We start from the raw sequence: 15,301 nt of genomic DNA, 5'->3' as shown, positions 1-15,301 counted from the left end.
TCTGAATCACATTTGCAGGAGGGTGTCAACCTTTTGGGCACAGCTAGAAGGATGTCTGTGCTGCCATGAGAACAGACCTCTGTACTGCCAAATGCCTCGTGACTGTCATAGTCCATCACAATATTTAACTGGGAAATTATTTTTGTTATGGAAACTGTTTTCTTTGGCTTTTCTGCTTTAGGCTCTTCAGACATACCAGACTGATCCTGATATGAGAAAGATGCTAACTCAGCTGTATTTCTATATCATGCCTGTATTTAATGTGGATGGATATCATTTCAGCTGGACACATGTAAGTAATGACAGTAGTATTATTCAAAAAATTATTCAGACAAGAAAGATAAAGTGGTTATTACATTATTGAAAGGTGACTCTGTATAAATCTAGTCCCGCACTTTGTGCCTTGCAAAATGGAAGTAAATTACTCCACTTAAAATAGAATACTGAATATGTTTACCAGGGTTGATTTGTTATGTGTACAAATAGATTTTTGCCAAAATAGAGTAATATTGCTATTTAAACATTTTGTAACTTATGCTAGGATCGATTTTGGAGAAAAACAAGATCAAAGAACATGAGGTTTCACTGTCATGGTGTTGATGCTAATCGCAACTGGAAAGTGAAATGGTGTGGTAAGTATGGAGATACTTTGGTCCCCCAGTTCAGATTACCCTGTATTTAATTATCCAACAGAGGTAATTATCCAAGTAGGTTAGATCACATCTGTTGTGAAGTGTTCCCTTTTCCATAGTTGAAGATTTTTTTTCCCGTAAAGCCATAAGCCAAGGCTCAAATCTTCCTCCTAACTTAAAAAAAAAATAAATAAAAGTTCTCAACCTTGGAAAAACAGACATTATTGTAAGTAAAACTTGTCATGGAGAATGTGGCAAAATTTTTAAAATCACACATACAGCTATTCTGTATTTTGGCAATCATATAAATAATTTTAAGCATAACATTGAGAATGAATCATGATTTTTCAAGATTTACCTAACTGCAGCTTCAGGAAATATTTCAAGCTTCATTTTATTCAATTCACCATTTCTTTGAAATTATTTTACCTTTGGAAATGTCAAACTTATTTTGCTAGCCCCCGTGTCTTAAGGCCATTATTATAATAGATTTAATAAAGAAAGAAGGTGCTTCTAAATGCATGGAGATACAATTTTAAACTCCCAGCACTTCTGTAAGTACTTCATAAAAATTGACCTGGGTTTTGCATGGAGAATGCAGCAGTAATGAAATAACTACCAGAAGATTTGGAAAGGGTCCACCAAGAAAAAAGGGTATTTTATTAAATCTTACCGAAAGATAGTGCAATTCACACAGGGGTAAGCAGCCCCTAAAAGTTGTGGTGTAAGGAAGTAAGAACACTGAAATACAGCAATATACACCTGACCTGCCCTCCCATCTTAAGGAGCTTCCCTCAGCTCTCTGTGCAGCTGTTTTCTCATGCAGCATTAGTCCACCTTCCTTATTTATATTACAAGCTTGTAAAGACAAGAAATGGTGTTTGCATAGTGCAAGGGCCCTGCCTTCAGCCCATTCCCCTTCCTATGGAAGTCTCTAGATGTTCCCACAATACTCTGAATGCATGCAGTAGGGGTGAGCACTGTACAGTCTGGCTTGCAACAGCTGGATTCTTTAAGTGGGGTTTTGAGAATTGTAAGGATAAAAGTGAATGTGAACAGATGCATACATTCAATCCAGTATGAACCTGTGAAAGTTACTTCAAATTGTTTCCAACTCTACCCGCTCTAAGGAGAGGACTGAGACAGAAGCAATTACAGAAAGCCTGTGTTAGTTGAGAAACCCTTTATTCCAGAAGACAGGCCCAGTTCTGCTATCACAGTCTTTAAGGCAATTTTCTGCTGCAAAAATAACGTAAAAGCGAACCAGTCCTGCATCACTGTTACCACTGTTTATTTAGGTGTGTAAGCCACAACTGCAGGTATTTTTGGGGACACCCATTTAGTGCTCAGAAGATAACCATTGGCACAACTGGAATGATCAGTTCTCTCATAGTGTGCTGAGAGATGTATGTTAGGTACTTACCAATGCAAAATTAATACTCACTGCAGTTTCTTTCTAGTTCTAATTAATTTTTCTTGGGTTCCTCCTCCTCCTTCTTCCTGCTCCCTAGCCACTGTATTAAAACACATTTTTTATTCAGTCCTAAAAATGTTCGCTTAGTTTTCATTCAAAAACTATTTTTTCTATGCTTAGTGAAACTGTAACAATACTCACACATTGTTGTGTGTTGTAATCCCCTACTTGTTGCATTTCTCCCCTGAACTGAACATGATAGACAGGTCCCCACCCCAAATTTAAAAAATAAAAATTCTTTCAAGTCTGCTTGTCATCCCAACAAGCACATGCTCCGCTTCCTGCTTTGGACCCCAAAGTCTGCCTGATTGTCTATTTTGATGGAGAATAAAAAGGTCTTTCATTAACTGGGCTGACTGGTACTCACATGACCCTAACCAGTCACCTGGTGTTCTCATTAATATCTGACATTAGATGAGTCAGAGAAGAATCTGGATCATATCACACTATAAGGCTTGTGTAATCATGATGTGTTTAGCATTTAAAACTACATGTGCTTGTAAAAACCTTTTCATTCAGTTCAGTTGCACTTAGAGTTTTCAGACAGGCTTGAACTTCACAGTGGGCTTCCAGGCAGGTGTGCTGTGGCAGAGACTGGCCTCAGCAAAGCTGCCAAACGCCATCAGCTGTGAGGTAGTCAGTGCTGATAACACAGCATCCCATCTGCTTTCCCCTTCCTTTCTAGTGTAGGACTTTGATGTAAGCTTTATGACTCTGCAGGGACCAAGCAAAGGGCCATATCACTCTTAGATTTCATGTTGCAGCAACCTGTACTCAAAACAGTGCATGCAAATTGCACACATGAATACTCTGGGCAGCAAGAACTCTGGGCAGAAATGCTCCTTGCAATGCACATATATGTGCAATAACTAGCACAATGGTTTAATGATAATGGAATAATAGCAACTTTAAAGCAAATAATGAGGTACTTAGAATTAATTTAAATCATATGCCAAATCTAGCTGAAGTGGTTGCATCCAAATCCCCAAGAGAGCAACAGTTAAAATTTCCAGCACATCCCAATTTCCAGTGCACCCCAGTGCTCACTGAGGACAGTATCCCATACTGGCAGAAGCAGCTGCAAGGAAGTTTTGTGAAAATCATTCTCCATCTCCTCAGTCTTCCTCCTGTACCAAAGCGCTGGTTTTATCAGTCTTGGCACACATTTCCTTTGTTCATTGGGTCTCATGATGGATGTTAGAGAATACTTGTCCTCCCCCAGTATGCCATAAGGTACAGAAATAAGGTAATATGGTAACATTTTACACAGTTCCATTTGCTTCTCATGACTGTAAATTAGAAATGTCACAGCAGTTGATACATCTGGCATCAACTCTTTTTTAATTCCTGAGTTACTTTAAATAAACTTCCAGTATGAAAATTGAGCATATCCTTGTATTATCCAAGGCCACCATGGAAACCTCCTCTTTTTATTACCAGCCAGCTTCACTTAATGAAAAGTATTAACTACATCTGGGAAGGCACGTGGCTCACCATAATAGGCTGAACAGCTTAGAGAGTTTTTTTCCTTCCCTGGAAGTCCCTAAACTGTGCCATATTTTACCACTGGGTCATTTTACCATTAGTTTGTAGGAATACACTGTTTATTAACAGCGTTATCCATTGCCATGATTCAGTACACAACACTGAAACAGGAGATGAACTATCCATTAAAAAAAAACCAAAAAAAAACAAAACAAAACAAAACTCTGGAGACTGTTAAATAGCTCTCCTGTAGCTATATTATCTGAAAAGAAATCGACGCAGAGTGCTCTTAGGATTTGGATGACTTGGTGGCCATCTGTTCTGCATAGAGAAGACCATCTGCCCTCTCTATAACCCTTCCATATCCACTGCAATCCAAGTACTAATACCTTTTGAAATCCCCACCTGTGGCCGTTGAGTGGTAGCCTCAATTTTCATCTTACAAATGAAACTGCAGCATGAAATTCTTCCACTTTTTTCTTGCTTTTTTTTTTTTTTGGCATTAGGTTGATTGCATAACCCTGTTTTAGTTGATATCATTATGCCTTCTCACACACAGCTCTCTTCTTATTAATTGAAGGTGGCAGTACTTACTAAACAAAGGCAAGCTAATAAAACTCTGTTGTTTTAAGTCCCTGATGGCTCCAGGGAAGTTTGCAAACAAACTATCATTATTCTGCAGGTCAATGCAGAAATCTGTGGTATTTTGAAATTGCAGCAGATAAAAGAGCAGAGTAGATTTGCATAAATATTGTTCTTTTAGGCCCAGGCCCTAAGCTGTAAATGAGATGATGGCTTAGATCCAGAATTGCTAAATTATAAAGGAGCCACCACCACATCTCCTTTTCTAAGTTTCACTTTCTCATACCTCATGGGATATTATATGTAGGCTGCTCTTGCTCAGCTTGCTGCCACATGAGCAGGTTGAAATAAAGGTATCTTCAAAACTGAACCTCTGCCCCAAACTTGAAGCAAAGTTAGGCCCTGTGCAAACTGAGGTGATTTTTTTTATTTTCACTGTGTGAGCAGTCATCTCATGTGGCTATTCTTTATTTTTTTTCTTCCCCATGAGGTTCAGAGGGGTAAAAATAGGCACTCTTATAATGTTCTTAAGATAATCCCTGTTGAGGTTGTCTACCTACCATTGTAATCACCACTGAAGTAGGTAATACATTAAAAGCTGTAAAAAGCTAGATTTGTCCTGGGAGTGACTAATGAAAGTGGTATAGCTCTCTCTCAAATAGACCAACTGAGACGCATCAATAGTTTTAATACTGCAATGTTGTCATAAAACCTGTGGCTGATACGAAAAGTCAGGGAAGAAAATACAATGAAGTCAGGTTCTCCATTTTCAATTGGAAAGGATGTATCCTCTGGGGAGAGTCGTGTAGTTGGCCAACTGGGAGCTTGGTGTGTCTAGATGAACAATCAGATTGCTGCACTGAGGTCCCCCAGGCTCATGCCCATCAGGCACAAGAAAGCCCTTGAATCTGTTTATTGCTTTTCACGCTTTTGAAAAGCCCAGCGAGGTTGAGCCAGAAGCTGACCCTCTCTGTGATTGTTCACCACCAACTTTCTTTTTCAACCTCTAGATGAAGGTGCTTCATTACACCCATGTGATGACACTTATTGTGGTCCTTTCCCCGAGTCTGAGCCTGAAGTAAAGGCTGTTGCTCATTTTCTTCGCAAACACCGGAAACAAATAAAAGCCTATTTGTCCTTCCATGCATATGCACAGATGCTGCTGTACCCTTATTCCTACAAATATGCAACCATTCCGAACTTCAACTGTGTGGTAAGTACATTAACTCTTGGAGAATGTGCTCCTCTGTATATTTTTTGGTACATTTTTTGAGAGGAGACTTGTTTCTTCAATACTTTGCACATATATAATATTGAGCAGCACTTATTCTGGATCCACTTGCAATCACATTTCTGGTTATATAACCTTCACTCACCATGAGTCAGTGGTAATTTGATTAAAATGGTATCATGCCTTTCATCCATCAGTCCCTTTAAATTACTTTCTAGGATAAATCCCTAAGTTTTCATTATAGTTATTATAATTTTATTTAATTAACTGTAATGGGAATTACATAGTCAGATCCTTGGACATCTATCTGAAATTCTGTCTCTTCATGCTCAGAACTTAAACACTAGGAGCACAAAGAAGACTATCTTCAATGTCATGACAAAAATAAAATTGAAACTGCGTATCTTTATCAATTCAAGGAGGAATCTCTTAGATTTCACCAAAATTAAAGCTTCAATTGCTCTATGCATTACTCAGGTCAGACATAGTGTTTTTAACCCTTTCAGACAAGGAGGTGATTAAAACCAGAAGAAACATTAGAAAAATAAATTAGTAAGACTACATTTTTTGATGTAAGCCTATTGATTTGCAGATGAGTACGTTTAATGTATTCCATGCTCATCCAAATGCAGAGCTATTCCCTCTGCTTGCAGTCTGAGGTCTGTTTTAGCCAGCCCCCTGTTCATGAAACCCCCCCTTATGGCTTATTCTCTGAGGGACATACAGGTAAGCTTTGCTCTCTCTTTGCTCCTGCTCACAGACCCAATCAGTCACAAGCCTCTTTCTCTCACCCTCAGTCCTGAGTAAAATTACATTTTCCATTTATCTCCCATTTTGACCTTGAAAGTTGCAGTGACTTTTAACTTGCTGGTTTAAGCTAGTTTTCTCCAAAGGAGCTTAACTGCACCTTAGATTTATCCCGTGCAGAATAAATTATGTTGTCAGTCCCTGGGGCTTCGCTGAAGTTTCACTCAACTATTCCCTCTGGAGGCTGCACAGCCAGGACTCCACAAACTAAACTCTCTTTGTAGCTTTATTTCTGTTGAGACACTTAATTTCAGTAGCTACTAAACATTATTCTACCTGATGCCATTCCTGTGAAACACAGCAAATTAGAAGTTAACTAAGCAGCCAGAGGAGCTAAAAATATGAGACTTGTCCCCACAAGTCCCCACCGACCACTGAGCCCTGTAATGACAGTGGATAAATGTATGATTGTTTTTTTATTCTACCTTCATACTCTTTTAGGGAATAACAAGAGAAAAGAGTTCCCCAAGTGAATTGATGACTATTTAGTTAGAAAATAAACATAGACTGGGAATTTAAAATAATAGGTTCTCATTTCTTTGAAGATCAGCAGGTGCAAGCATATTTTTTTTTTTAAGAACAGACAACAGAGAAGGTAAAGACATAATGTTACGAAGAATCAGCAACTTCTCTGCAAGTATATGATTACTGGGTATCTGAATAAAATGTCTAGAGTAATATAAGGCAATAGCAGATGCTATAGATGGGAAATTCATTGTAAGGAGACAACAGATTTATCTGAGAGTTTTCACACACACCAGTATATTTTGTTGTTCTTGTTGCTTAAGGGATAATTCTAATCTGAGATGGGGCATAACTTCCCCTCAACTCATGCATATTCTGCCTTTCCACCCATTGCTTTTAGACCAAAGGATCTCAGATGTTTAGCAGGTGTTCCTCAGGTTTGCAAGACCTTAGATCAGGCTTCTCTTTCGTTAGAGAGAGTGGAGTGCAGACCTAAAGGAACAAAAAAGACATTGTTTTAAATAACTCCCATGGACAAATGCAAGCCAAATACCAATTCTATATATCTTGTCAGTATTTGAACATCATGCTTCTTTTCATTGCAGACAGCCAAAAACAGGAGGGAGGTTGAAATAGGAAACTAAGTAATTTCCTGCTATTTATAAACCTCATTATAGGGATCATAGTGAAAATTAAGGGACTACTTGTTGGTTATTTATTTGTGTATTTTAATACTTGCCGACAGCTGGTGGCTCATAAATGTCTCGTTTTTCATATTTGAAGTCTCAAAAATGATGACTTAGGCTGAGGTTTCAGATTCCCAAGTTCTCTTGGAAATTGCATTGAGCTGGAAAGGGATAGATTTCAGTTTCCTGACACTGATGGAACAAGCATTGTACATGGGCTGTGTACATTGGAAACCAGTAAGACCCCACATGCATAGCAGATTAATAGCTTTTGGTGTTAACAGTGGGCTACAATGAATTCTGAGCAGAAGAAAGGCTGTTTCTGTCTGGGTCAGATCATTCTACTGAGCTGTCAGTTACCATTTCAATTAAAGCGTTCAATTATTCAGAGCTGCTTTGAAACTGGAGAGCTGTGTACTGATCACAACATGCATATTCTGTTCTAATTTAGGCACAACTCTCTTATTAACACACTTCTGAAATCTGTTTTTTTAAGATACTTAAAATGAAAGTACTCTCTTTGATTGAAAAAAAACATCAGCAGAAACACACGTCCATCTTGAGAGTTTTAATCTCACCTGATTTTCATCCTTTTCCCTCCTGTACTGTCACTTGCCTTAATGTTTGCAGTGAACTTACATGGCATGACTGAGTTTGTGTACATCTTTGCAAAAATCTGATAATTTTATGTGGCATTTTCTCCTTGAGGGTGTTCAAAGACTGGTTGCCTGGATTTATGCAAGACCTAACCTGCACAGTACAATGCAGTTGAGAAGTGTCCTTTTTTTGGGCACATGGCTCTAACAGTGGAAGCCAGCTGCATTCCTCAAGGCTAAGATCTTCAAGTTCACAGTGCCCAGGCATGTGTGCCCATGTGGAGGACATGGACTTGGAATGCTCCTGGTCTGACTTCCAGATAGTTTCTGCCTCTGCACAGAACCCATTACTATTGTGCTGATTTTAAATGGGCAATGCCAAACTATTTCTTCAAAAGATTTCAGCAGGATTATCTGTTGCCTTATTGCTGTACAGCATGTAACTCATGTACAGGGAGTCTCCTTGTTCATTCTCCTTGCCATGGCACATTAATCAGGACTTTGTTCTCAACGCCTCTCAGCTCCTCCAGCTGAGCCCTGTCTACTGATCCCTTGGCATCAGGCCACTTGTCAAGCCATCTCAGCTCCTCACCAAGACCCTGGGATGGTAAACACAGACGCTTGCAAATTTTGGCTGAGCAACAGTCTTGTATTTGTGCAGGCACCAGACAACAGCTCCTGGCTGCAGCTGGTGCTCCCCCTTCCCAGACCCTGTGCAGCCACAGCCACTACAGTGACCTCACACTCCACCCTGCCATCCTCACAGGGTCCAACAACTCCAACCCCATCACGGGTCTTGCATGTCACAACTCAGAAGTCAAGGCATCTGAAGGAAGAGTGCCAAGTGACAGCACTTCTCCCTTCTCCCACAGCACAGGCCCTTCTCACCATTGGTGTTAGGGTGACTCAGAGGTTATCCCTTACACTGGCTGACGACCACATCCCAGCACTGCAGAAGTTCCAGCAACACTGAGTTATGCAGTCCCTGCCTCCACACACTCAATCACAGAGGTGGCAAGAGGTGAAGCTGAAAGGGTCAGAGTCTCCAGCGCCGTTGCCCTTCTGCTAAACAAACAAAAATTCTGGTTGTGCCTAACAAATTTTTGTAATGGATTAAAAATGTGCTATTTTATTTGCTAAGAGGAGTTGCTGTGTAAAATAAACTCTCCAAAGCCCTACCTGCACATCTGGAAGCAAAAATGAACTAATTTTTGTTTCTGGAATGACATTTAAAGCAGTTTTCTCTGGTTTGTCTACTCGGACAAACAAAGCCTGCATGGGTCAGACCAAGGATTAAGTCAGAATCCCAACCCCTGACAAGGGCAAACAAGTGAAAGGTTAGGAAAAACATGAATGGAAAGGCAAGTATAGGGTAATCCTTCCCCACTGCATTCAATTAGTGCTCAATGAATAACAAGGTAAGGACTGAGCTCATGAAAACTTGCATAAACCAAACAAACCTGTTCAAGGAAATAAAACAACTAAAACAACCATTGCAGTTTCACATAGTGGTTCAAAGTCCAGAGTTTCTAGCTCCAAAGATAATAATTTCCTGTTCTCTACAGAGAGGTGATTGTGTTTTCCCAGCCTTCATTGTATATTTGCCAATATCTTTTTCTTTGGGGTAATATTCCCTTCCCTTTTGAATATGTGCTTCGTTTCCATGTGTTTCAATGCACTATCTGTATGTAACTCTCAGAACTTCCCATGGGCTTGGCCTTCTGCACACAGTTTCACAGGATGAACCATGAACCTCCTAAACAGCCTTTCAGTCACAAGCTGTTGCAATGAAGGAACTGATCTTCCCTATACAGGACTGAAATCACATTTCTGAAATAGTGGAAAAAGCTCTCCAAGACTACAGCAACAGGCCCCAGAGAAAGTTAGACCAGCAGTGAACCTGCAGATCAGAGATTCAGGAGTGGAACTTGTCTCCTTTCTTCTTCCCACTCTGCTCACTGAGCCACTGTGAGTGTCAACAAGACATCATTTCTCCTTCACAAGCCCAGCAGAGACAAGGTTTAGTGAACTGGGAAATTCATCTTCAGAAAATGCATGCATGGCTTTTAAACTGCATAAAAAAAGAGATTATTTCATCTCATGGTCTTATGTGACATCTAAATTTGTCATGTCGCTAAATTGGCATACAAACCTATAATTACAAATACTAAAAATCGGATCATTCATGGTGCAGCGAGCTCTTTCATGTCATGAAAATACCAGACCAGGTTTTTCAGGGAATTGCTGTCATTAAAAAGAAATAATGTGTTTATCCTTTACAATAATTTTAACTTAGCTGCCACGAACATGGAACACAGTATTGCACTGGAGGTCAATGATCCATTGACTTAGGTTCCAATCACAGTACAGTGTTTAATTCAAAGTCTAATTTATGTATTTGATTTTTGTTTTCCTCCCCAGGAATCAGCAGCCTATAATGCTGTTAATGCTCTTCAGTCAGCCTATGGTGTAAGATACAGATATGGCCCTGCATCCAGCACTTTGTGTAAGTTTCCCTCTGCCAAAGTTCTTGACTTTGACCTTCCTACAGTAAGAAGGAGAATACCCTTATTATAACAAAGAATGCAAACACTATTTAAATAAACTTCGTTCCAGTTTTGGGTTGTGAGGAATGCAGAAGAAAGTTTTGCAACTGATTCAGTCAGTTGATTGCAATAAGATTAACTCAACTGATGCAATAAAAGAGATTAAAATGCAATGCACTTGAGAGTCAAAAGCCAGCAAATAACATATTCATACCATATAAAACTGTGGGTTTTTTTAAATTAAAAACCAAGGTCTTAAAAACCATATCTTTATCAGATACTGCAAATGCACTACTAAGTTATAACAGCATTTGTCAGGCAAGCTCTCTGTAGAGAGGTAAAAGAAAAAGTTCAACAGTTCTTAACAAGACACTTTTATTTTCTTCACTGAAACCTTGAGGTCTGAATGCTTTGGCTAATAATAGACATTGGAAAAGTGAAAAGCTAAAGACTTCTCACAAGTAACCTCCTGCATTTCCTCTACCATTGCTGTGTTTCAGCTACAGTTCCACTTATCATGGGCCTCCATCTCACAACATAGTCATCATCTTGTGCTCATTACACTGCAGTCAGTAACTACGTCAAAGGAAAAGCAGTGTGAATTAATGCTAGAATTGCACAGATTACAGCCAGCCACATGAGAGATTTATCTGTATAAAAAATTGTGTCTTGGGTAATCAACATAAGGAGATAATGAAAGCAAAAGCAGCAGACTTCCTCAGGAAGGTTTGTTAATATTAGACACCACCTATGCAAACACTCTTATGCTGTGGGGAAATGGTGAGAAAGTAAGACAAGTGAAAATAATTTTAGAAGCATTTTAAAAAGAAGATGGCAGATTAGTTCATCAGCTTTCCCCCTTCTCACTGCAAATAAATTGCCTAAAAAACCCAGTCTAAACCTAGGAGCATGCAGAGCTCTCTAGTCCAACTGGGAGATCTTTGTGGAAGGAAAGCTTCAGACTGTTCTCCCACGGAGACAAGAACAGTTTGAGGCTTTATTCTAGATACTCTCTTTTATTAAAGTTTTGCCTTACACAAAACGGTTAAAATTTTTTTCCTATAAAAAAAAGGGTCTAATCCATATTGTGCTGAGCACATTTCACCAGGTGTTGGGTGCTCATGCTATTCTCTGAAGGGTGTTCAGAAGCAACAGCTGGAGTTTCAAGTATACTCACTGAGTCCCACAGACATAATTCCACAATTGATTTCAGCATGACCTGCATTTAACATTTTTTAATGCTTTCTCTGAATTATCTCTTTCAGATGTGAGTTCTGGCAGCTCTATGGACTGGGCCTACAAAAATGGCATCCCATATGCATTTGCATTTGAGCTGCGTGACACTGGCCATTTTGGATTTTTGCTTCCTGAAGTGCTGATCAAACCAACCTGCACAGAGACCATGCTCGCAGTTAAAAATATAACTCTACACTTGCTGAAGAAATGTCATTAAGATGGATTTCTAGAAGCTGGAAGTAAACATTTTACTCCTAGCACTGATGCCTTTCAATGTGTTCAGTTGTCATTCTAAGTTGGGCCACTTCAGAATCCTAGAAGCTAATGGGAAATGTGATATTGTTTCTGCCAAATTAACTTAGTGGAAAATGGAAAAAATCATTCAATATCTGCTTTTCTAAAGTCCATAAAGTTGATATACTTAGTTACCAGTTTGGTGCAAAATAGTTTCTTCTTTTTGCAATAAAACTTTTAATTCTGCAATTTCACTCAGGCCAGTCGTAAAATAAAGTGCCATTTCAGGCAATTTCAGGCCTTACACCTTGCCCTAATATGATGACTTCCCATGGGGTCTTTAGACCCAAGGGATAAAGTTTACATTAATGTAAATATTCCCTGTGACCCAGCACAGACCTGCGTCTACAGCAATAAATGCCTTATAGTGGCAGCTGGCTACACTGCAAGTGGCAGTGTGGCTTCCTTCTGTGTGTATAGGTATGTACATACATATATGCACTTGTGTAAATTTTTTTTCATATTATGCAATAATTTGAACCAAGGTTTCTTCCATCTGTTCAGAGAAATCTGCTTTCAAATGTATATAATTGGAGTGGACTCAAAATCAACATATTGTCTTCGAAAATGTAACTTTCCTAGTGATGTGTAAGAATTATAATGAAATACTATTGAGATAGACAATATTCTGCTTTATGGAGAGACAAAGCAACTTGCCACGACTTGGAACTTGAAGCTGGCAGTTGACTGGTGCTGTAGACAGTGACTGCCCATTTCCACCAGCCAAGGATTTAGCCTTAAACTGTAATTAACTGATGTTTTATTCATCGATATTCTTGCAGTGAGTTCTGTGTCTCTTTGGCTATGTGGCTTTTCTTCCTGGAAGTTGTATTTTTTGCATGTTTTAAAGGAATTAATAAATTTTTAATGGATTCTTAAATGCGCCCTAGGTGAAGGTAGAAGCCTTACAGCTGAAATAAAGTGAATAATAATAATGTTTGGAAGAATAATGAAAGCACAGAGAAGATAACAACATGTTGAGGGATTCTTAGTACTTTTCAAATACTATTTTTTTATCTTACTGTATCTGCAGAAGCATATATTTTTACTTTATGAATTTTGAATTTAATCTTATGCCACTACATATTAACTAAAACACAATTTTGTTAATAAAATTGTCAAAGACTTTTATAGTATTCTTCATATTTTACTTAAGTTTTAAAACTTTAGTTCAAGTATGTAACAATTTTACCTATCTTTAAAACATTCCTGACACTAAGGATGGGGAATTTAAAAAAATAAATCTACATCCTCTGTAAATAAGCACTTGAGCTTAGGAAATGGGCAATCTTTTCAAGTCTTATAGGGGAAGTACTGTATTTAATTAAGAATATCATTGTTTTCAGGACTGCAAAAGGCAATCACTGAGCAAAGATTATAGAATTGCATTTTATTTGTCTAACATTTTGTTAATAAATGGGTTTATTTTACACAAGTTTCTGAAGGCTTGTTCAGATTTGTTTAATTCAGTCTTGTTTGAATAACGTAAGTTTCTATTCTGCCTTATTAAATGTCTAAGGGACAGAAGCCCTCAAAATAGCAATTCCCAACTGTTTATGACCATAACCATTAAATATTTTGTAGACAGCAATAACTGTCTTTTGCTATGCACAGACTCCTGACCAATGGCCTTGATAGTATTTCTTATCATGATGTGTTATTCTGAATTTAGGTGACAAGACTGAATTTACTACAAAGACATAAAGGACTGAAGAAGAGAATGAATGAGGGATGTCTAATTAGCATGAGGCAAATTTACCTCTGAATTGCTACAGTACAAGCATGGATCAGGAGCAGCCAGGTTCTTATATGATGGTTTGATTCCTGCTTGCAGTCCAAAAGTTCATCATGTGAAATATTTCAGCTTTATCTTCATACCATTATAACTCCTTTGGTAATGACAAGTAATTGAACTGTTGGAACAAGAAAGGGAAACAAACAAATATCCTCATTTAAGTACCAAAAGGACCTAACATTTTAGACCTAGTTGACATGCTTGGACAAGAATAACTGCAAGTATTCTTAGAATTATCTAAGAAGCTTTGACATCCGGAAGTACTTGATGTCAAACCCTGTCCATGAATAAAGCTACACACTAGTATATGGATGGACTCTGCTTGGATGCTATGGATGACATGCAACTGAGAACTCTGAGCTGAGTTTTGAAGACCTGTGGAGGGTAACTTAATGCCCCATAGCTGAATGCAAGTGTAACCAATCTCTGAGCCCTTTAATTTTAGGGTCTTTAAAGCTGGTGGAAAGATAGTCCTTAGGAAAGAACAAACCCTGTTTACTGAATTAAATTTTTGTAAGATAGTATTTCAGCAAAAGAGTGATTCTAAATGGAGTAGTTTACCCAAAGGAAAAGATTAATGGCAACCAGCTATTTGGATATGAAATCATATTATCTTTTGTTTCTTATAAATGGTACTTCTCAAGAACAACTCTTTTTTATTTCTATAATTGCTTGCTTCTCTTTCCTTTGTAATTTTCAGCAATTTTTATTGAATACAGGACAACAGAATTGAAAGTTGGTTTCGAGAAAAGTGAATTTTACGATCATAGGTACAGTTTATCATTCAACACAATAAAAAGTACATGAACAGCAAAACACTGTTTAGTAACCCAGCAGTCAAAATTACATATATAGCAATAACATGAAATCCAGAAGTTGCACTTCCACTGATTATTGGTAGAATTATTACAACCACTTCTGTAACTTGGAAAACAACATTGTTCTTTTTTAAAAAGAGCTTTTAATTTTTATAAACAGACCTCTCAGACTAATTAATAGGAAGGAAACAGGTCCATGCCTCTTCAAGTCACCCTTCCCAAAAACAAGTATCACAAATTATATTAAATCATCATTCACAAAATGATAAAAAATTGCCTTTAGAGGTCAAAAAAGTATTGAGCTTTGTTTCAAACCTTGAATGAAGACCACTGCTGATGTGTGAAGCTGCTTGTGTATCTTCCAGAAATTGCTTCAGAAAGGTCAGTGTATTTGGTCACTCATAACATACAAAGCCCATGGGCAATTGCAATTGTTTTCTGAGAACTGCAATACCTTTTCCAAAATTTGAATTGGAAGAGTCCAAATGACCTTGAATGCCAGCATGCATTTATAACATCCAGAGCCAGTCTGCTTGTCTATAGGAAACAGCATTGTGCAGATTGAGCTGCCTACTGGAGGACTGCACAAAATAGCCATTGATGGACAAGACTTTGTCTTATGATTGGGAAGAAAGCATTCTATTTCCTATGAAA

The 15,301-nt window shown here is 38.3% G+C and overlaps 1 protein-coding gene across 1 annotated transcript in view; it reads left to right on the top strand.

The window, feature by feature from the left end:
- Window positions 1–11,957, top strand: part of CPA6 (carboxypeptidase A6) — a 57,082-nt gene extending 45,125 nt beyond the window's left edge. Inside the window, exons 7-11 of the mRNA XM_062514449.1 lie at window positions 182–292; window positions 542–632; window positions 5,184–5,386; window positions 10,380–10,464; window positions 11,770–11,957. Of these exons, the coding sequence (XP_062370433.1) occupies window positions 182–292; window positions 542–632; window positions 5,184–5,386; window positions 10,380–10,464; window positions 11,770–11,957 (678 nt within the window). The remainder of the gene's footprint in view (window positions 1–181; window positions 293–541; window positions 633–5,183; window positions 5,387–10,379; window positions 10,465–11,769) is intronic.
- The last annotated feature ends 3,344 nt before the right edge of the window (window positions 11,958–15,301 follow it).

Source organism: Cinclus cinclus, chromosome 1, assembly GCF_963662255.1.
Source record: "Cinclus cinclus chromosome 1, bCinCin1.1, whole genome shotgun sequence".
Classification (NCBI taxonomy): Eukaryota; Metazoa; Chordata; class Aves; order Passeriformes; family Cinclidae; genus Cinclus; species Cinclus cinclus.
Note: the sequence above shows the minus strand (reverse complement) of the source record. Positions and strands in the feature narration are given on the sequence as shown.